This window comes from Ctenopharyngodon idella, chromosome 17 (genome assembly GCF_019924925.1).
Source record: "Ctenopharyngodon idella isolate HZGC_01 chromosome 17, HZGC01, whole genome shotgun sequence".
In the NCBI taxonomy this organism is placed as follows: domain Eukaryota; kingdom Metazoa; phylum Chordata; class Actinopteri; order Cypriniformes; family Xenocyprididae; genus Ctenopharyngodon; species Ctenopharyngodon idella.
In genome coordinates, this window is record NC_067236.1 from 19,480,506 (window position 1) to 19,504,788 (window position 24,283).

The following is a 24,283-nucleotide window of genomic DNA, read 5'->3' on the forward strand; positions in this document are numbered from 1 at the left end:
ATACTTTAAATTATATATATATATATATATATATATATATATATATATATGTATGTGTGTGTGTGTGTGTGTGTGTATGTATATACACACATACAATTATTTTATATTTTTTTAATTAATATAATTTTTGATGTAATATATTTATATATACGTAAAAATAAAAGTTTGTGTATATATATATATATATAACATTTTATTAATAAAATAATAAATATAAATATGTCATAATTCACCTCAAAACCAAAAGAAACTTTCACATTTTATTATATTTATATATATTTATATTATTATATTTTATACTAAATATATTTTTTATTTTTTTATATATATTTTATTGCAATATATTCATATAGATATCATTTTTTACATTTACATTATATTATGTATATTTATATATTATTATACTTTACGTTATATATTTGTGTGCGTGCGTGTGTGTGTGTGGGTGTGTGTATATGTATATACACACACACGTTTATTTTATATTTTTTAATGAATATAATTTATGTAATATATTTATATATAAATAACAAAATAAAAAAACATATATATATATTATATTTTACATTAAATATATTTTTATTGCAATATATTTATTCATATATATATATATATATATATATATATAAAATACTTAAATAAAAAGATAAAAAATATAAATAAAAAATTATATATATAATTTAACATAAAAAATAATACATTTATATATATACATGACAAAATATTTAAATAAAAAGTTATATATATATATATATGGCCCAATTTTTTAATTGCAAAATATAGTTTTCTTTGATCTTAAGGTGAAAATATAATCTGTAATCATTTCTTTATGATATTCACTCCAGAATCTCGCATCTTCATAATGACAATAAACAGATGGTCTTGACTAGTCGTCATTTGTTGAACTGCAGCGCCACCTACTGATCATCAACACGAACTCCCTTCATTCACTACTATAGTGACAATCGGTTCCTCAAAAACATTCAAAACACTCAAAACAACTTCACTTTGGACAAAGTCACAGTCAACCTCTTGCCTGCCTTCAATATCTGTGTTTCTTACTGAAATCAACCTTAAAAACAGCCGATATGATTCTATATCATGTCTACAACTATTTTCTAAAAAATGAATACATAAAATACTCAATACTGTCATTATACACCTGTTGTAGAAGAAAAATAACATAGTGAACATGACCTAAAGTAAATAAGTAAAGAATTAATCAGTAATTTGACATGTGAACACTTCAGTTTCATGTACTCATATTCTGGACACCAAACATTCCCGCTATAAGCTCCACTTGTGACAGAGACGATACTGTTATATTGTTGTTGTACTGTTATTGTATACATTTTCATTCATCATAATAATTAATATCTTATTTATTGACAGCAACACATGCTAATGAATACAGCTCTCAGATTAACGCACCTGTTTCTCTGTAGCGGTCGATTCAACCCCCAATAAAGCGTACAGATCCATCTCTAAGAGCTCTTTTGTGGACGTCATGATTTAATTTAACTAAATAAAACAATAAAAGCGTAAAAATAATAGCCTTGAGTTCCTCAGCAGCACTTTAAAGACTTCTTCTGTGCGACTCACAGTCTGTCGGTGTGTGAATGCAGCAGGAGCACAGCGCCCCTACAGTGCGGGATGAACGAATACGATCCAATCACATTTCCATAGGGATATTGTTTATTAAATATTTATATTTAATAAATATATGCCTATATTTAATATAAAACATCAAAAGTTCTATAGTGACAGTTTGTATAGCTATTCATTAAATACAGGCATTAAATGCTGTCCTTCTCTGGCTGTCATGTGTGTCCTCTGTGACCATCGGTGCGTCCCATCAGCTCTCAGTTTATCAGATTTTCTTCTGCCTGGAGAAAAAAACAGAGACTCTCACACACCAGACTAGAACTCAGAAATATGTATGACGTACACAAAGAATCTCTCACACACACACACTACAAATATCTTATCATCTGATAACATTTAATTCAATCAAACAAAACACTGACAAACTCACTGCTGATCTATCGTTACAGTTTTAGAATACAGACATTTCATTATTTTTCAATTATTTAGTTAAAAAAAAAAAAAAAAACTTAAATCAGTGAGAAAATCAGTTTTGTAACACATGAGTTGTAACACTGGGTGTGTTTCCCCAGCCAGCAGGATCAGATTTCTCATCTTTAAAGTTCATTTAAGAACACGTATAATAACTTACACAAGTGTACAATGCTGTACAATAAACTATAACCATAAGCCTAGTGTTAAAACTAATGCAATCATACAGTATACACCGCAATATATATATATATATAATCTTGTTTTCTCTTTGAATTAAGTTTATTTTTCTGACCCCATTGACAGATATTTGTTCTTGTTTCATTTTTACGCATTTTTCAGGAAACAAGACTCAATATCTCACGTAATTCTGCTTCTTGAGTAAAAGAACTCTTGTAAAAATCATTATAAAGGAGCATTAATGTTCCTCATATGATGAGACAGGAACATGAACATCTCATAATTCAGAACCAAAACCAAATAAAGAAAAATATTTTTTACATTTTTTATTTTATTTATATATTATTATATCTTGCATTATATATATATATATATATATATATATACACGCACATTTTATTTTGCCTTATTTTTATATTATTTTTATGTAATATATTTATATATACATGACAAAAAAATTAAATAAAAAGTTATTATAAAATAATAAATATGTATAATAAGGCCTAGACATGAACATGTCATAATTCACCTCAAATTATATTTATATTATATATATTTATAATTTTTAATGTTATATATTTATATATATGTAACATAATTTAAATAAAAAATATATTACACATTATGTATATACATATAAATATATAAAGATAATTTTTATGTATATATATATATATATATATATGTTATAATTTTTAATGCAATATATTTATACATACATAAAATTGAAATAATTAAAAAAATAAATAAATAAGAATATATATATATATAATTTTTATTTTATATATTTTTGTAATATATTTATATATACATAACAAAAAAAATTAAATAAGAATATGTGTGTGTGTATATATATATATATATATATATATATATATATATATTCTTGTTTAAATTTTTTGTTATGTATATATAAATGTGTTGCATTACAGTTTTTTACAGACGCTAGGACACATTTCTCAATACTTTGGTCACTTTTGCAAAACTCTTCACACAGTGAGCACAACAGAAGTCTATGTGGGCTAAACTGAGGATCAATTATCATTGCTTTCGCACAAAATGCATTCAATGACTACTTCTCTCAAATTTCATGAATTATTTTCTCACTCAGACACAACAACTGCCAAAACTCTTTGTATGTACAGGCCAATTTGCACATGCTTACATACTGTTTTCAAAACTGTTAAACTTAAGTTCAAAACAATAACATAATACAAAACTGAATAAGACAGAAATTTGCTACATTTCTACAGTAATATAGTTATGAAACATATTCTGAATCTAAAAAATCAAATACTATCAAAACAATTAGATGAAACTGAACACCTACACAAGCATTAGTCTTTCAGTTTCATTACCATCAATTCAAAAGGGGAAACTTGGGAATAATTTTGTTCTGTAATGTAAACATGGACCATGTAACATAAACTGCAGTGAATTATAAGCAGTAGAGAGTGTCATTCTTGTTTTGTAAAGAAATTTTAAAAAAGAAAACATTGTATAATGCTAACTGATGTTAGTGTTTTTAGCTCGATGTTTTATGAGTGACAAAGTGTGTTTGCTCAGTGAAAACCTTTGCTAGTGTTCTGGAAGAATGAGTTGATCTGAGACATGTGTGAAGTGTTTTGGTAGATTTGGTGCATTTTGAATGTGAAGTTAACCTCTGTGCCAAGATGAAAGTTGGTTAGGAGAACTGTGAAGAGTTTTGAAAAAGTGACCTAAGTATTGAGAAATGTGTCCTAGCGATTGTAAAAAACTGTAAATAGATAGATATAGTTATATATGTGTGTGTGTGTGTGTGTGTATTCTTATTTAGTTTTTTGGTTATGTATATATAAATATATTGCATTAAAATTATAAAATATATAGTAATGTATATAAATATATTACACTTAAAATTAAAATTATAAATATATATATATATATATAATATTTTTATTTAAATGTTGTTAAGTATATATAAATACATAAAAATATATTTACAATATAATTTTTTAAAAGGAAGAACCTAATTTTTAGCGAACAGAGCATGTATTCTTCCTCTGAAATATGCATTTTAATCTGAGATATGTGAGTTTGTCTTGTTTATGACAGTGGTTTAAAACAGCTTCAGCTTTTGTGCATTAAAAGGGAGAGTAAGGGTCTACTGTTGCATACTCGATAGTAGTCAGTATACAGATATGCTGTGCAGTGTGTAGTATGCAGTACTCCAGTATTCCATTCCGCACGGTTTGCGTTGAGCCACGCCCCGTCGGTCTCAGGGGGGCGGGGTCAGCACATGTGTCAGCAGCAGCAGCGTGAGTCAGTCCAACAATCTCACCCTCATCCGCCCGGACTGTTTTAAACTCTCAAGAATGTTTATCCTCGTATCAGTTCTCTTCTGCATCACAGCATAAAGGACATTCACTGAATCACAGGTAAGGACAAATTAATATTTCATGTCTTTATGATTGGGTTGCATCCATGCAAACATATCTGAGTTCAAATAACAGCCATATCTGCATTATTACCTTAATAGTGTCCTAAATCTGTGGTTATGCATCATGCATATGGCGCTGTGGAGGAAAGATCGCCATGTTTAAGAGATGAAGCTTCACTGCACGAAGAGAATCAGTTGTCATTTATGAAGCCAAGCAGCTGAAATCAGTGTTTGTTTGTGTCGTTGCATGTCGTTTTCCTCGTAGGAAAAAAGTTGCTCTGTAAAGATGATTTTCATGTGATGTTGTTGCCACCGTGGCAGTCATTTCAAGACGCGTCTCTCCTGTCTGGAGTGTTTTTGTCCCAGTCTGTGACTGACTCGAGTGTGTGGGTGTAAATGCATCAGTGTGGGCGAGATCAGATGGACAACAGTTAGGAGAAGCTTCTGAAGAGCCTCAATCCTCTCACTTCTTCCTGTTGGACTCGAGGAGAAGTCTTAATATGAAGCAGATGCTGTGCTGAAATGAAGCTGCACTCCTGCTGAATTATATCAGATGGATTTGCTCTGTATAATAATCATGGATGGAAGGACAAAATCAAATGGTTTAATCTATACTATTTAAAAAAATTATTCCAAATGGGAATTTTCACAACTATTTTTTGGTTCCTCAAAGAACATTCCATTTTTTTCTTAGTGTGAAGAACACTTTAATAATCTAAAGAAACTTTTGAAGAATGGAGAGATTATACGGATGTTAAAGGTTCTTCATGGAATTATAGATGCCAGTAAAGAACCTTTATTTTTAAAGTGTTAGTTCACCCAAAAATTAACTTTCTGTCATTAATTCCTCACCCTCATGTCGTTCCACACCCGTAAGACCTTCGTTCATCTTTAGAACACAAATTAAGATATTTTTGATGAAATCCGAGAGGTATATGACTCGTCCATAGACAGCAATATAATAAACACTTTCGAGGTCCAGAAAGGTACTAAAGACATCATCATGTGACTGCAGTGGTTCAACCTTAATGTTATGAAGAGACGAGAATGCACAAAAACAAAACAAAAATAACTTTATCTTTTCTCTTCCCTGTCAATATCCTTTATGCAGGTGACGCATCCTTCCGTGTTTATGTCCGAATGCCGGCTCAGTATTGGCCAAAGCTGGTCACGTGATCAGCATGCGTGTGATGCTGACGCAGGAGCCGGCCAATAATGAGTCGGCGTTCTGACGTAAAACCTGGAAGCGCTGGACGTAAACAACGTATGAGAATGACACAGGGAAGAGATTGTTGAATAAAGTCGTTATTTTTGTTTTGTTTTTGCGCACAAAAAGTATTCTCGTCTCTTCATAACATTAAGGTTGAACCACTGCAGTCACATGATGATGTCTTTAGTACCTTTCTGGACCTCGAAAGTGTTGATTATATTGCTGTCTAAGGACGAGTAATATACCTCTCGGATTTCATCAAAATTAATTTGTGTTCTGAAGATGAACGAAGGTCTTACGGGTGTGGAACGACATGAGGGTGAGGAATTAATGACAGAAATTTTCATTTTTGGGTGAACTAACCTTTTGATTTTTAGTGTAGTCTGCCTTGTCTGCTTAGTTTGCAAAACACAAAAATGGGCGTTAGTGTTGTCAAAACTATCGATATTTCAATGGGAATCATCAATACTGAAATATCTGTCCCACAGGCGCTCAAGAATGTTAAGATTGAGTGCAATACATGTCCACAGAAGGGTTTTTACCTTTGGAGAATGCATATCCTCATTGTCATGGTGAAAAATGCCCAACAATGCAGGGAATGAGGAAGGGGTAACATCCTCTGTTTCAAGTTTTGTGTATTAAATTACACAGAGGTGTGGGAATTCATGACAGCATTGATAAAGCACAACTCCCTCACACCTTCAGCACTCATACATCCCTATATAAGAGCTTTACTACCACTGAACTTTACTGTGGGAACCAGGCACTTCTCACTGTACTCCTCCTCTAGCAACACCAGAACATTTTGGATGCTGTTAGATCCAAAGTGATTGATTTGGTCTTATGAGACCAGAGTATTGATTCCTAGAATCTATATTTTGGAAATATGGGCTTTGGAAATGGCTAACTGACTTTATTGTGCTTTGGCTACAGTAGGTAGATCCAGTGAGAACAACAACCATGCATGTCATTTCTGCAGGCTGCATCAAAACAGTCACTCTTTTCATAGCTTTTTCTGGCTCTGAGACACTCGCTTGGTATTTCTCCTGCTCTTTGTCTAGCAAAAAAATCCCTCATCCCTAAATAAAAGCTTAAAATGAAGGCCTGATTATTTCAGGGGGCTTGTCACAAGTCCATTGTTTTTGAATTTCTGTGATACTTTTGCTATATTTTCACACTTAAAACAATGATTTGGTAATCCTCTTGTACCACTGTCCTCTTTTGTGCTAAGAAATAAGTCTCCTGACAGTTCTCTCCCAAGCGCTTCCATTGTTGTCAGCATTAAGTCTGAGAATGATTCAGTGGGCTATATAACACTTTTAATTGTCAAGAAATTACTTCTCTTTAAATGTTTTGGTTCAACATACTTACCTGTTGATCAAACATTGCCTTAAACTTAAACCAGAAATTTTTTATTTTGTTTTATTTAGTAACTTTTAGGAGGGTGTACTCATTTTATCACCTTAATAAGACAATCTTATTTTCCTGAATAATTTTGACATGCTTCTTTGGTAATTGATTAAGCAGACTTGCTGGAACATTATATCTCTGAAGAGCCCTAACATGTCTTCTAAGTGATTGAGTAACTGCCGACTTTCAGAAGTTTCAGAGGGGGTGTACTCATTTATGCTGTGCACTGTATATAAGTGTCGCACACATAACAGCACCTCTCAGACAGCTCGCGAGTGCCAAATTGAGTTCTTTTTCATGCCGTATTGCACTTAAATGGTCAAAATGTCAAATGTCAAAATGTCAAAATGCCTGTCTTGGTGGTGAGTATTCAGGTAAACACAGTTAGTTTTTGGAACGTAAATAATTCAGAGAAAAAGCTTGGATTCGTGCATAAGCTCTTAAAGTGACAGTAGCCTAAAAACCTGCTTTTATTGTTCTGAATGATTGTAATTCTCTAAACTGCTGTTGATGATGATGAATAATAAAGTGAGAGAGAGTCTAGAGCGTTTAGTATAATTCATGCAGTCATCAAAAGCCGAACTGCATTGCTCTCTCCGCAGGCTGTTATCATTCTGACACGATCCATGTCATTTAATGTAAGTGTGGTTATTAAATGGCCTGACAGGAAACTGCTGCTGTTTGTCCCATTAGATTGTGTCATGTCAGCATGACACCCAGGAAAGGAGGAAACATGATAAATTCTGATGCTTTAAAAAAGTCCCCCGTTCCGGTGAAAGGAACAAGCCGTCGATTGCATGAGTGAAATCTCTGTACTTATATGGCTCTCTGGTTTTCCACTATTGCAAAGATATAGTTTCACTCAAATATCATGCAGATGTGAATACTTCACTAGTGATTTTCATACAGTATTTGCAGGTTTGTCACAAACACACGTGATTGTATTGTTCATATGTAGGTTATCATCGCCCATGAGACCCTCTGACCTCACAGAGAAGCTTTATCAAGGTCGAACACAGAGAAGACGCTTTACTGGTATCTGCACTTCTGCAGAGAAATAACCTTTGGACTGTTTGTACTTTCTAGATGTGTCTTTGAAGTGTTAGAGTTTCAGGAAAACACGTCCAGGTCATATTTCACCCCAAAATATAATGGTAATGGATTTTTTGAAAAGAAAAAAAAAAGTTTTTTTTTTAGCATTATATTCATGGTAATTCCACGCCAAAAAATGGCAATGCAATGGCATTTTAAAAGGTAAAATGTTAAAATAATTATAATATATAAAAATGTGCTATTTGTCCATTAGTTTCATGACAATTCCATCCCTAAAAATAACAATGCAATAGGATTTTATAGTTAAAATGTTAAAATGATAAAATGATTATTATATTTTATTAAAATTTACTTTTTTAGCATTATTTTCTTGAAAATTCTAAAAATGCAATTGAGTTTTAAAAGATAAAATCTTAAAATGATTATTAAATTAAAATGTGCAATTTTTGCAATATTTTCTTGACAATTCCATCCGCCAGAAAATGCAATGCAATGGGATTTTTATAGTTAAATGTTAAAATTATTATTAAAGAAATGTTTTTCTTTTTGTGGCAATTGACAATTCTAACAATGCAATGGGGATTTAAAAGTTAAAATGATTATTAATTTATTGAAGGAAAATGTGTTTTTGTGGCAATATTTTCTTGACAATTCCACCCAAAAAATAATGATGCAATTGGGTTTTTAAAGTTAAAATGTTAAAAATTAATATTAAAGGAAAATGTATTTTTTGTGACATTATTTTCTTGACAATTCCACCCAAAAAAAATAACAATGCAATGGGGTTTTAAAAGTTAAAATGATTATTAAAGGATAATTTATTTTTTTAAGCATTATTTTCTTGAAGATTCTAACAATGCAATGAGATTTGTGAGGTTGAAATGATTATTAAAGGAAAAGGTCATGAAAATGAATCATCCTAAAAAAAACTTATATAATTACTGATTTCTATCTGTATCATTTTGGGTAGAAATATGACCTGATTTTATGACTTTTTTTTTTTACATTCACTCTTTAGGAAAAGTGACCGCAAGTACAGTACAAAACTGAGAATAACAGAAGCAGTGCTTTTCATTGTTATATGAGTTTCCCTTCACGTGAAAGTCTTTCCTTCCTCACTGGAAGCGTGTGACCCGAAGTCTCTCTTGACTCTGAAATGAAATCTGTGGAGTGTCTGTGTGAAGGACATTCCAGGCATTCACAGGAGATTCCTTCTTGCATGAATGTTTGCACAATTTGTTCAGAGAAGGCAGTGATTTGTGTCTTATCTGAGCTGCTGTGAGGGATCTTACACAACAGTATGATTGGCATTGCATCAGTTTGTGTTCCGAAAGATCTCGATCAGCTTCAGGTTCTTCTGGTCAACAGACAAACTTTTCTTGGTGTTCATGTTACGTCAAGATAACGGGAATGTCTGGAATGTGCCCAAGCAAAACACACCTCAATCTAAAATAGCTAAAAATTGTACTCTCCCTTGGCCAAAACCAACTAGGCTAAAAAAAGGAAAGTTGAATCCAGTGCCAAAGATGGTCTGGCACTTTTGTTTGGCTTCATTGTGGCATAAACGCTCTTTTGTCCACAGTAAATCCCTGACAAACGTCCCGCTGTGGCTGATGGGACAGATTGCAGGATGTTTTGTGTAAGATAATCAGATATGGAGTGTGAAGTGAAAATTGTGTTGAATCAGCAGTTTAGATGGATACAACTGGATAATAATAGACTTTATCCTGTAACATACAAGTGTTTATGTTAAAAAGTCAAGGATCATTCTGAAACATATTCTGAAAGTTGTTTGTAGTAGTGGTCAACCAATATGCTTTTGAAAAAGTCTCATTTGTTTGATCAAAAATACAGTAATTGTGAAATATTATTACAATATAAATCAGCTGTTTTCTATGTGAATATATAGTAAAGTGTAATTTATTCCTGTGATCAAAGCTGAATTTTCAGCAGCATCATGTTGAAAACAGTTTCATAAGTTTTTTTTTTTTATCAGTCAAATCAACCAAATTTCAGAAATTTCCTGGCTCAAATTTTTGATATTTTTTCTGTATAAAGACAAATATAAATAGTGATGAAAGCCAAAATATTAAACATCACAGATGTATATTTACTGAGTAAACCACTGTTTTGTAGAGGGGGGTCAAAATGACTATTTTCACCTGAGATTTGGAGCCAAATTAGAGGGGTGTAAAAATGACTTTAGAAAGATGGCAGCATCATTATTTTATTTTCACACAGAGATTGGTAGATCTATTAGTGAAATCTGTTGACTTTATCAATCTTTGTTTCATTATATGCCAACAGTGACAGTTCAAAAATGGTGAAAAGTACTTCTTGAGGTTTTTGCCTCAAGTTTGGATGTCTGTAACTCAAGAAGTATTAAAGACATCTTAATATCCTTTTAGATTCTGGTTCTTAACAAACTTTCCTTTTGATTTCTTCATTTTAAAGGCCCTCGATGGTTCAGTCCCAGAGATATGGAGATATTGATGCGGCTCCATGAGTAAGTTGGTCAATTGTACACATTTTCAGTGGTCAAAAACCAAATGTGGTTCACTTTACACACAGCTGATACTTATTTTATTTTAAAGAGGAATATCTGAAGAACAAATAATGTTGAAACTAGAAATGTATCTCGTTTCCCTCTATCAAATGAACTACATAAAACATAACTCTCTCTGTGTACCATAAATCCACTGAAAATGGTCAAGTTGAGGCACATTAACTTACTCTCAAAAGTTTATTTATAAGAATCTATATTTGAATCAGTTTTAGGGATGTTTGGAAGCTACCAAGAGTTAAAATACGCAGTATCGAAACTACATGTTACCACAATGACATCCCTATATCTGAGATTGAACCATAAAATGAAGAACCCAAAAGGAAAATTTCATAAGAACAAGAATCTAAAATGACATTAAGATATCTTTAACACTTCTTGAATTAAAGACATGTAAACTTTGGGAAAATGTGTGTTGTGTTCAATTGTTTTGATAAAGGAAAACAAGATACATTTCACGTTTCAGTGTTATTTGTTCTTCAGGGTCCCAATATCTATGGGACTGAACTATATAGGGTCTTAAAAATGGAGATTCCCAAAGTAAAGCTTATTAAGAACAAGAATCTAGAAGGATATTAAGATATCTTGAATACTTTTAGAGTTACAGGAATGACAACTTTGGAAAAGGAATATTTGTTTTTTGATTACTGAAAATGTGTACAATTGACCAATTTACTCATGGAGCCGCATTAAGATCTTCATATCTCTGGGATTGAACCATCGAGAGCCTATAAAATGAAGATACCATAAGTAAAGTTTGTTAAGAACCAGAATCTAAAAGGATGTTAAGATGTCTTTAATACTTCTTGAGTTACAGGCATGCAAACTTGAGGCAAAAAACACAAGAAGTGCTTTTTTCCCATTTTTGAACGGTCACTGTTGTCATATAATGAAACAAAGATTGATAAAGTCAACAGATTTCACTAATAGATCTACCAATCTCTGTGTGAAAATAAAATAATGATGCTGCCATCTTTCTAAAGTCATTTTTACACCCCTCTAATTTGGCTCCAAATCTCAGGTGTAAATGGTCATTTTGACCCCCCTCAAAATAGTGGATTACTCAGTAAATATACATCTGTGACGTTTAATATTTTGGCTTTCATCACTATTTATGTTTCAAAAATTTGAACTGGGGGCCTCTCTCTGGTTGATTTGACACGGAATGACCCTATACTAAGTATATTTCAGTCTAGTATGTACATGACTTTGTAACAGTCTGACCTTCTACATGGACGTCTGTCTGTGAGATCAGTGAAGTATCTCAGTGTCTGTCTGTATAATGGAGAGATTCCTGTGGTGTTGACTTAATGGGTGTGTTCTTACAGTGCTTTTAGTCAATATTTACTTATGGTGATGTGGAATAGATCAGGACATGCTTCAATCAACATAATAATTTTCTTTAATCTTCAGCATCACACTATAAAAACACTTACTGAAGAAACATTGAGTCAGTGAACTGAAATGACCCGCCTTATGCCAACTCTTGCCATCTGTTAAGCTCAGTACAGCTCAGATCATGAATCAGAATTAAACACGAATAATGTGTTGAGTTGTGCAAGTCTGAACTGATCATCCATGGACTCAAGAATGTGTCGAACCTTCCTTCCTGTCATACTCTACTTTCATTTCCTCTAAATATGGGAATTCTGATAGAAACTCTCTCTTGACTTTCCTGTATCCTTAGGCCTAGTTTTAATGTCTTGGTAATGTGTTTGAGCATGAAAAACTCTGCAAAGATCCAGTTCTTCTCTATATCAGTGTCAGTGTTTCTGAACTCCATTGTAGTCTTGAGTTTTCTTCACAGTATTCCTCATTTGCATAATTAAAACACATAAAAAATGCTCGGGGCCTGGTTGAGTTAGTTAGAAGTGTGTTGAAACTGGCAATTATGGTAAATGGCGGGGCATTTCCCAAACCCCAATTTTTTTTTGTTTAGTTTTTTCCCTTCTGGATTCTGTTTTTTATGTTTCAGCACAAATTTATCATCAAAAATGGTGTCTAAAGAAATGAATTCATAAAATGTATCAATTTTATGTTAAATTTCATAAAATAAAACAATTTAATCAATCTTTTAAATTGTAATCAAAAGAAATAATAATTAATTCACAACAAAACATTGCATTTTCATTTTTTGTCAAAAAAGGTTCTGCACAACAGAACTTGCATACTGTAAAAATGAAAAAGGATGAAAAAATATCTTGGTTTATGATTTTCCTTATTAATAATATAATAATAATAATAATAATAATAATAATAATTTATTAAAACATTACATTGATTTTTATTATTATTATTATTATTATTATGAATGTAATGTTTTAATAAATTATTATTAATATTACTATTATTAATATAAAGAAAATCATAAAACCAAGACATTTTATTATCCATTTTAATGCATACAATATGCAAGATCTGTTGCTCAGCACCTTATTTACTAATAATAATAATAAATCAATTTAATGTTTTAATTATGTTAATTTAATTAATGTTTTTGTATTATTATATTAATGTTTTTGTATTCAAATAATTGAATTAATGTTTTTGTATTATTACTCTGAGAAGTACTTTTTGCAATACAATATTTCTGTCATAATTTATAATAGTTAAACTGAACTTTTATTTTGGCGGGCTGTAATGAAGAGCTTTGAGTTTCTGTGTGCATCTGGATGAAAGTATTATTGTTATTGTCTAATTGTATTCTCTGCTTTTTAATTTCGCAGCACCTTCCTCTATCTTCTTCATCATCATCATCATCATGTCTGGGAAGTCAGACGGAGTGCAGAAGAAGTGGGCGGCCGTGAGGGGTCGACTGGGTTCATCTCAGGACTCGGATGGCTCGCAGGAGGCCAACCTGGAGAACGCAGAGGCAGAGCTGTGCATCCGTCTGCTGCAGGTGCCCAGTGTGGTCAACTACTCCGGCCTGAAGAAGCGTCTGGAGAAAAGCGACCAGGCCTGGATGGTGCAGTTCCTGGAGCTCTCGGGGCTCGACCTGCTGCTGGAAGCCCTGGACCGGCTGTCGGGACGCGGATGCTCTCGGATCGCAGACGCTCTGCTGCAGCTCACGTGTGTCAACTGCGTGAGAGCCGTCATGAACTCGTCCGCCGGGATTCACTTCATCGTGGATAATGAGGGATACGTGCGCAAGCTGTCGCAGGGTAGAGCCACTCTTACTATCTATCTATCTATCATGCATTTTATTTAATGGCACTTTTCATAACACACAAGGTCACCTTACATGCAAGCAAAACAGTAATATAAAAAGAATACAAAAAATGAAAACAATTGACAAATCCCATTAGCATCACAGAATAGAACAGCATAACAGCAATCACACATCATAAATACAGTATACAATGCAGGCAAGTACAAGTAAGACCTTCGTTTTATCACAATTGAGTTTTAAAAAGTTTGCTGAAAGCCAAGCTTTAATTTTAGCTAAACAGCTGGAGAAAGAAGGTGAAGGAAAAGAGCCAGAGGTGGAGGACAGGTAGAGCTGGGTGTCATCAGCGTAGCAGTGAAAATGGATACCATATTTCAAAATGTGGCCAAGAGGGAGTAAATAGATGATGAATAAAAGCGGGCCCAAAACAGAACCCTGAGGAACACCAGTAGCAACTGTAGATGGTCTTGATTGGAAATTTTTAGGATCATGTTAAGTCATAGAGGCTTTCACACTGAATAGTTCTAGGAATAGTTCCCCAAGAACTAATTTCTTCCCCGGGCCATGTTCCTGGTTGCATTCACACCGGGAATAGGAACTCTGAAGGGGCCGAAAGCGACGTCTTTAAGCGCAGCATTTACAAACACTAAAAACCGGTGGATGGAGGATGCCGTGATCAGAGTTGTGTTTGTTGTGTGTCGTGGGTTTCGTGATAACGGAGATAGAATGTAAACGCATAATCTATGTGACTGAAAGAGCAAAAAGTAGGGCTAAGAGATGAAATCTCCAATGACAACTTTCAGTATTACATATCATCGCTGTTTTCCATGTTCTTGAAGTAAATATGTTTACACATCTTTTTCAAAATGGCGTGTGCTGGTGTTTGACATGCGTTTCCAATCATTCCAGTACACTCACTTCACTGATAGTTCCTATAGTGCTGGTTTAGACCCTACTCTGAAGTAGGAGCTAATTTAGTTCCCCAAAAGGAGTTTCTAGAACAAAAATCGTCCGGTGCGAACACGGCAAAATACTTCAGCCAATAGTTCTAGGAACTATGAGAAGGTTAATCTGGTGTGCAAGCCCCTCATGTTAGCAATGTTCTAGAACATGTTATCATTTTTCTGACTGCTTTGAGTTAAATTCTCAAACTTCAAACTTTTAAAAGTTATTTCAAAGTTTTGTCAAGCCAACATCAATGTTTGTCATCAAACTTTACTCATCTAGTTTCACATGTCAGCCTTTACAGGGTTACAAGAATACTTCACCCAAAAATCTTTCACTCACCCTTCTGTCATGAGCTTCTTTCTTCTGAAGGAGAATGTTCGCTCTTCTCTTGTCAGGATGCATACACAAAAAAGAGCCTGTCAAAGTCCTGCAAACATCTCCACCTGTCGAACTGTTGCTTTAAAACTGTGTCCCGACTATCCAGTAGTCGAGATAAATTCAGAAAACACGCATTCCTACAAAGCGTTGCTCACAGTATCTGCGTTGCTCAATCTTCACACCTATCACATGCTTTGGCTGTTTTTTTTAACCATCAGAAGTACAAAGTTCACGTTACATCCCCCAAAAATTAGCTGCTAACACATCCCAAATGTGGAGAGGGAGAAAACGATGGAGGAGGAAGCTACAAATGCAGTATTTCCTTTCCCTTTCCCTCCAGCTTTGGACACGTCCAACACCATGGTGAAGAAGCAGGTGTTCGAGCTGCTGGCGGCCCTCAGCATGTTCTCCTCTGAGGGACACCGACTCGCTTTAGACGCACTGGACCATTACAAGGCAAGTGTGTTTATGGCTTAAGTCTGTCTGGATTGGTGAGGCTTCATATCAGGTCAGAAAACAACCCTTTGTGCCGTTTACACCTGATGTCGACATCCTTCTCGGGTGGTCAGCTGAGACTGATATCATGCAGCTCAAAAGTCTCCTGTGATGGGATTTCATCATTTAATATATAAGTGTGTGGGGAACAGTACACAACTTCAGCACAATGTTAAAAACTTTAGCACCGCAATCGGTGTATTCTCAGAAAACTCAATATTTCTGCCTCGTTTACATTTACTTGAGAAGCAAAATGACAGAAGATGTTGAGACTTGTTTTTTGAAGTGTTCATGCATAAATATCTGCTCAGAAACATAATCTTGTGGCAGATATTTGTTCTTGTTTTAAGCATAAACTCTTAAGATAGCAAATAGATATTGAAAGTGTTGTTTTCTGGAAAATGTATTCAAATAAACCCTTGTGCGTCCTTATGGACATTTCTGTCTTTTTCAGTTTTGTTTTATTGATCATTTTGCCTGTGTTAATGCCAACTGCATAAAATTTGGTACAGGTGTGTATTTTTATTGGAATTTTAATATTTCACCCTCATTTCCTTTAATAAATCTATTTTACACTAGTAACACAAAATAGTTCCTCTCAGGACTGTAAGGACAAAAATATCCCCTTTGAAATTAATTAAAACTACAATTTTTAATCCCAGGGTCATTTTAACTATAAAATGATGCAGTCTTTGTTAATAAGCTTTTATTCTGTTGGCAAGTCTTCAAAATTTAATTTTTTACTTTTTTTTTCTACCAGATGGTGCCTTTTTCTCAAGTTTGGCCTATAAAGAAAATACACTCTAAAAAATGCCTAAGTTTGGTTGAAAATGGACAAACCCAGCAATTGGGTTAAATGTTTGCCCAGCGTGCTGGGCAGTTTTATTTAACCCAACCATTATTTAAAAATTAATATATGGCTGGCTTTGCTGGCATCTAATTGGTAAAATTTGGTACCTAAACAAAATCTTACCGAAAGCTCATTTTTTGAGATATCAACCTCAAATTTGGAAGACAACTTTTTTAGATTTATGGCTTTGATTTTCTAGCAGTTTTAGAGTTTAGAGTTTTTATGACACAAACATTTTTGTCCTCTATGGACCTATATAACTTTTTTATTTGACACACAAGGGTTAAATCATTTTGCTTCTCCACACTCTAAAAAATCATGGATTGTTTCAACCCAAATTTGTGTCAAATATGGACAAACCCAGCTGTTGGGTTAAAATTTTTTTTAATTATTTTTTAACCCAACGGTTGGGTTTGTCCATATTTGACACAAATTTGGGTTGAAACAACCCAGCATTTTTTAGAGTCCAGTAAATGTATCTTGTTTTAAGAATGTTTAGATATTTGTGCTGGAAGACAAGATAAAAATACAAAAAAAAAATTATTTTTTTCCAATGCAAAATTGTCAGTATTCTTAGAAAATGTTTTCATTTACTTGAGAAGAAAAAAGACATGAGATACTAAGTTTTGTTTTCTGAAAAACTGGTCAAAATGACATGAGTTTAAGCTTAAAAATTGTAGATATTTGTTCTTGTTTCAAGCACAAATCACTTCATTTTGATCATTTTTCCAGAAAACAAGACTTTTTATCTGATTTTGCTTCTCAAGTAAATGTATCTTGATTTATGAATGTTTAGGTATTTGTTCTGAAAAACAAGACACAGATGGTTTTCTTTCAGAGCAGTGATGCTAGCTTTAAAGATGACCTTGTTAAGATGCCTGTAATAAAGGCAGCGTTGTGTTTCTCTAACAGTCTGTGAAGACGCAGCAGTATCGATTCAGTGTGATTATGAACGAACTACGAGCCACTGATAACGTGCCTTACATGGTGACCCTTCTGAGTGTCATAAACGCCTTCATCTTCAGCGCCGACGACCTGCGCCAACGGGACAAGATGCGCAAGGAGTTTATCGGTACGTTCAACTACACTGAGATACTACAGACTGTGCAGTATATACCCTGAAAAGTTCCCTACAAAGTTTTTAAATAGAGTGTGAAACTTTACATAACTGTATACTGCAGAACAAGTATGAGTAGTATAGAAGAATGCTTTTTAGAACACAGCCCTATAACCCTAATATTATAGAATACTAGCATACTAACCGTCTAAACAAACATTTAGACAGTAGTATGCTACATTTTGGGTGTGCATCCTATTGTGCATCATATACATATTGCATATGGCAAAAATAGTATGAGAAGGATAGAAGAATGCTATTTAGAACACAGCCTTATAACCCTAATATTATAGAATACTAGCATACTAACCATCCAAACTAACATTCAGACAGTAATATGCTAAATTTTGGGTGTGCAACCTGTTTTGCACAATATGCATATTGCATACTGCAAAAATAGTATGAGTAGTATGGAAGAATGCTATTTAGAACACAGCCTTATAACCCTAATATTATAGAATACTAGCATACTAACCATCCAAACTAACATTCAGACAGTAGTATGCTACATTTTGGGTGTGCATCCTATTGTTCATGATATACATATTGCATACTGCAAAAAATAGTATGCTTAGTATGCAGTGGCAAACAGAAGTGATCAAGTGTTAATTGTGTTCAGGTGTAGCACCACCTCATGTTTTGTGTTTTAACACACCTCAGGTCTGAGCTTTCTAACACACAGCTCTAGATGTTATTTATGGTTTATTCATGGATATTACGTTTATTTTTGTCCACCAGGATTACAGCTGCTTCACCTACTGCCAAAGCTGAGGTGAGTTTACTTTGAGTTGGGCAACTTAAAAAATTAAACGTGAAATAAAACTCAAGTTTGTGAGGAAATGTTACAGCACGGTGTGTGTGTGTTTCAGAGAAGAGGACGATGAAGACTTGATCATCCAGTGCGAGGCGTTTGAAGAGGCCATGGCTGAGGATGAGGACGAGCTCCTGAGGCTGTATGGAGGAATTGACATGAGCAACCATCAGGAAGTCTTCACATCTCTGTTTAATAAGGTGAGCTGTGCGTTACCGCTCGTCCTCTGATCTGCGCCGATTCTCACTGGTCTGTGGTGTTTCAGTAACTCGTGTGTTTGCAGGTGAGCAGTTTCCCATCTTCACAGCAGCTGTTGTCTATATTACAAGCGCTGCTTCTTCTGGGTCCCGAGCAAGCAGATATCTGGCAGGTGCTGGAGTCGCTCACGAACCGGGCCACGCTGATCGCTCAGAGCTGTGAGTTTCCCTCTTCACTCTCACTTTACTACATCCGAGTCTAATCCCATTAGCTGCCATGTGATGTACGCTTCAGTCTGTTTCTCATGGAAATGATACTTACCGGTTTCTAGTAGTCTTTCAGTTTGCTGTAATTGCACACAGTTGTATATGAGGCTCTCTGATCAGATCACAGAAATGTCATTTATCTGTATTAAATCAGTCTCAGCTGCAGAAATGTTTTGGTTGGCTGTTATTATCACAGATCTTTTTAAACTAAGATAAACTTGCTTGCTTATTTACTTATTTATTTACTTGATTATTTACTTGATTACTTGTTTACTTATTTACTTAATCACTTTATTTATTTACATATATTAATTTAGTTACATGCTTATTTATTTTATCTATACATTTACTTATTTATATATACTTATTTATTCACATGCTTATTTCCTTATTTACATATATGCAAGTAAATTAATGTCTATATCTATAAGGAAATAAACGAGCGAGTAAATGTAAATAAGTATATAAATAAAATAAGCAAGTAAATTAATATGTAAATAAATAAACAAATACATAAAGTAAATGAATATGTAATAAGTAAACAAGTAACTAAGTATATAATCAAGTAAATAAATAAAAAAAAATAAATAAAACGAGTAAATAATCAAGTAAATAAATGAGTATAAATAATGTAAATAGGCAAGTAAATTAAGCAATTAACTGTTACATATACTTGTTTATTTGCTTATTTACTTATTTAATTTTTTATACTTATTCATTTGCATTTACTTGTTGTTTATTTACTTGTTTATTTACATTATTCAGTTGCTTATTTACTTATTAGTATACTTAGTATTATTTACTTATTTTATTTACTTATTTACTTGATTATTTACTAACTTACTAATTTATTTACTTATTTTAATTATATATTTATTTACTTATTTGCTTATTTACATATATGATTTACTTATTTACATATTAATGTACTTGCTTATTTACATATTAACTTACTAATTTATTTACTTATTTACTTATAGATTTACTTATTTACATATTTACTTTATTAATTTGCTTATTTACATATATTAATTATTTACTTTTACTTGCTTATTTATTTACTTATAGATTCTCTTATTTACATATTTAATTTCGTATTTATTTATGTATATTAACTTACTAATTTATTTGCTTGCTATTTTACTTATAGATTTACTTCACATATTAATTTACTTATTTTACTTTCTTATTTACTTGGTTATGTACTTATTTACATATAGCTACTTATTCATTTGCTTATTTACTTATTTGGATATTAATTTACTTGTATGAATTATTTATATATTTACATGTACATCTAGTTGCATATTTATTTGCATATATTATTTATTTCTCTATTTCTGGTAAGGCTTTGGGGTTTTTTTGTCTATAGAGCTTTAATTTTGCCGGGAATGTGCTGATGAGAGTTTGTTCAAACATGTTCTCTCTTCGTTCAGCTGAGATGGATTCGTGTGAGAAGATTCTGCAGCGTCTCGTCTTCTCTAAGGAAGCAGCCAAAGGTTCTTCTGAGGTCAAAAGAAAGAATCAAGCCGTTCAGACTGAGGCGAAAGACGAGAAACTGGAATGTTCTTGCAGATCAACCAACCATGAACCACTGCGCAACTCCACGAAGCCTGTATCTTCTCCCCCTCCTCCTCCTCCTCCTCCTCCTCCTCCTCTGCCCGGCATGCAACCTCCCCTCAAAACAGGAGCTGGACCTCCTCCTCCTCCTCCTCCTCCTCCTCCTCCACCACCTCCTGTACCAGGATCAGGGATGCCGCCGCCGCCTCCTCCTCCACCTCTTCCTGGGTTGGGTTCTGCAGGTCCACCACCGCCTCCACCTTTACCTGGAATGGGTGTGCCTCCTCCTCCTCCTCTGCCAGGAATGGGTGCACCTCCACCTCCTCCTCCTCCACCTGGTTGTGGTGTAAATGGCCCACCCTGCCCTCCTCCTCCTCCTGGTATGGGCGACGTAATCGTGGCGCAGACGTTTCATCCAATTGGGCAATACTACAGCGCCCCCGTGAAGACCGGCCCTCATCCCACCCTCAGGATGAAGAAACTCAACTGGCAGAAACTCAATTCCAGAGCGGTGACTGGTGAGATTTCAGACCGCACATCTGTGACACACAGCAGAGCGTGAAACAGACGAGTCTGAGTCTGACTGGAATGTTTGAGCTGGAAAAATCTGTTGTTGAATGTCATGAGAGTCTCTGCGGATAAAAGCATCTGACACATTCATAGAAATGTAAATATGTAATATAATAGCCAGGGATATTATTGTTAACTAAAACTATTAAAACTTGAAATAAAGTAAACATTAACTGAGATAAAATGTGTAAAAAAAAAAAAAAAAAAAAAAAAAAAAAAAGCCTTAAGCTTATTTTATTTCAGCTACAACATTTCTCATTTTCATTTAAAGTTGAAGCACTCAAATAATTACAACTAAAACTTAATAAAATGACAAACACAAGTTTTTAAATTCAAAACTTAATAAACTAAATTCATTTTTATTAGTTTTTTTTTTGTTTTTAAATAATTATTTACTTTAGTTATAATTAAGTTTTATATTTAAAAACCTTAGTAATTTTGTTGTTTGTCATTTATTTTATTATTTAAAAATGTCAATAGTTTTTTAATTTTAAAATTTTAGTCATTTTGTTTGTCACTTATTAGTTTTTTGTTTTAAAATGTCTAACAGAACAAAATTACTAAAATTTAAAAATTGAAAACAATAAAAATGGCAATTCAAAAAATGACAAACACAACAATTAGTAAAAAAATTACAATTAAAAATAATAAAAACATATATATATATATATATATATATATATATATATATATATATATATATAATATATATATATGAGAGACAACAAAATTACTAATAATTTTACATTTAAAACAATAAAAAGAGACTTTTTAAACAAATAATAAAAATGATAAACAACAATTAGTAAAAAAAAAAAAAATTAAAACTTAAACTAAATACTAAATAGACATATTTAAAAAAACAAAAACTAATAAAAATGAAAACAAAACACAACAAAACTTTAAATTAAAAACAGTTAATATTTTGAATTGGATTTAATATTAACTTTTTATTATCAGTATAAAGTTTAAAGACTCAGTTCACAGTTTTTTGGCCAGTATCAGCATATTTAGACAAGAACAGACATGTGGAGAGAGCAGCACAGTTTGATGGGTTTTTAATGGGCCGTTTAGGAACAGCTCTGTGTGAATGAGAGCGCAATAACAGAAAGAATAGTTCACTGCACGCGTCACATTCAGGTGCACACAGGCCCGGATTAACACAGTAGTAACCCCCCCCAATTCAACGAATACGCTAGTGCAACATGAACATGTCATACTAAATATCTTTATTTCTGTCATAAAAGGCATGTATGAGGACTACATGCAAAACCATATGTTTAACAAAAGCATACCAAATAAGCAAGCCCAAGAAAGACTGTTGCAAGCAACCATATTAACAGCTGATTAACAGCAGCGAAACACACACACTGAACTTTACAAGCATCTAAGCAACCATCTAAAAGAGAAAACCGTTCCACATATTTCAAAAATCGACAACAGCGTCACACATTTGCCCAGAAATAATGGTAAATAAGCCTTACCTTCAGCAGAAAATCTTTTTTTCTAGATTTTGTGCACGCAAAATCGTTAATTAATGCTGCCTTCACGTGCTATCAGAATTATCATAAATACGAGATTCCTAGGTAAAAATTGCACATGAACATTTACATACAGTGGCAAGAAAAAGTATGTGAACCTCTTGCAGAATCTGTGAAAATGTGCAAAATTTTAACAAAATAAAAGAGATAATACAAAATGCATGTTATTTTTTATTTAGTACTGTCCTGAGTAAGATATTTTACATAAAAGATGTTTACATATGATCCACAAGACAAAAAAATAGCTGAATTTATTAAAATAACCACGTTCATAAGTTTGTGAACCATTGATTCTGAATACTGTGTGTGGTTACCTGGATGATCTACGACTGTTTGTTTGTTGTGTGATGGTTGTTCATGAGTCTCTTGTTTGTCCTTTCCAGCAGTGACTGAATGATTTTGAGATCCATCTTTTCACACTGAGGACAACTGAGGGACTCAAACACAACTATTAAAAAAGGTTCAAACATTCACTGATGCTCCAGAAGGAAACACGATGCATTAAGAGCCGGGGGGGTGAAAACTTTTGCAATTTGAAGATCAAGGTAAATTGTATTTAATTTGTCTTCCGGGAAACATGCAAGTATTTTCTGTTGCTTCCGAAGGGCAGTACTAAATGAAAAAAAATATTCAAGCGAAATAAGAAAAATTTGGACCTCTTCCTCCTGTTTTCACCCCCGACTCTTAATGCATCGTGTTTCCTTCTGGAGCATCAGTGAATGTTTGAACCTTTTAATAGTTGTGTTTGAGTCCCTCAGTTGTCCTCAGTGTGAAAAGACGGATCTCAAAATCATACAGTCACTGCTGGAAAGGGTTCAAATATGCAAAAAATGGTGGAAAACTGAAGAATCTGCAGGACCTGGAGGATTTTTCTGAAGAACAGAGCTCAGTTTAACTGCTCAGAACAAACAAGAGACTCATGAACAACCATCACACTACAAACAAACAGTCGTAGATTATCAGGTAACCACACACAGTGTTAAGAATCAATGGTTCACAAACTTATGAATGGGTTTATTTTAATAAATTCAGCTTTTTTTTTTTTTTTTGTCTTGTGGATTATATGTAAACATCTTTTATGTAAAATATCTTACTCAGGACAGTAATAAATAAAAAATAACATGCATTTTGTACGATCTCTCTTATTTTGTTAAAATTTTGCACATTTTCACAGATTCTGCAAGTGGTTCACATACTTTTTCTTGCAACTGTATATATGTGTAATCATTTGAAGGGTATTGTATGTTTTATACACAGCGAAAATTGCCTGCATTTGACCGAAATTACAGAATCGTCAGCAAGTTGAGAGAAGGATCTCTCTCCATCGCAGTTGGTAACGGGCAGGGTAAAGAACAGTCTGAGTGCAACGAATACACTCGGGAAAGCAGTCTGTAGCCCATTTTTTTTCTCGTAGAATTTGCAGCATATCCTCTGGTGAACGATTTTTCGAAAACTTGATATTGCAGGTACTT

The 24,283-nt window shown here is 33.4% G+C and overlaps 2 protein-coding genes across 7 annotated transcripts in view; one reads left to right on the forward strand and one right to left on the reverse strand.

The window, feature by feature from the left end:
• LOC127498244 (dnaJ homolog subfamily C member 17-like) overlaps positions 1–1,667 on the reverse strand; it is a 57,445-nt gene extending 55,778 nt beyond the window's left edge. The window contains exon 1 of the mRNA XM_051867378.1: positions 1,432–1,667. Within this exon, the coding sequence (XP_051723338.1) occupies positions 1,432–1,509 (78 nt within the window). The 5' untranslated portion in view covers positions 1,510–1,667. The remainder of the gene's footprint in view (positions 1–1,431) is intronic.
• A 2,717-nt stretch (positions 1,668–4,384) lies between these two features.
• Positions 4,385–24,283, forward strand: part of LOC127498241 (inverted formin-2-like) — a 35,320-nt gene continuing 15,421 nt past the window's right edge. For 2 of the 6 annotated variants that reach the window (XM_051867371.1, XM_051867373.1), the window contains exons 1-8: positions 4,390–4,673; positions 13,638–14,072; positions 15,744–15,859; positions 17,661–17,820; positions 18,604–18,637; positions 18,735–18,876; positions 18,960–19,092; positions 20,577–21,218. In XM_051867371.1, coding sequence (XP_051723331.1) covers positions 13,673–14,072; positions 15,744–15,859; positions 17,661–17,820; positions 18,604–18,637; positions 18,735–18,876; positions 18,960–19,092; positions 20,577–21,218 — 1,627 coding nt within the window. In that variant the 5' untranslated portion in view covers positions 4,390–4,673; positions 13,638–13,672. Of the gene's footprint in view, positions 4,674–13,637; positions 14,073–15,743; positions 15,860–17,660; positions 17,821–18,603; positions 18,642–18,734; positions 18,877–18,959; positions 19,093–20,576; positions 21,219–24,283 lie in introns of those variants that run through there. The other 4 variants (XM_051867372.1, XM_051867370.1, XM_051867374.1 and 1 more) reach the window with 4 other exon arrangements.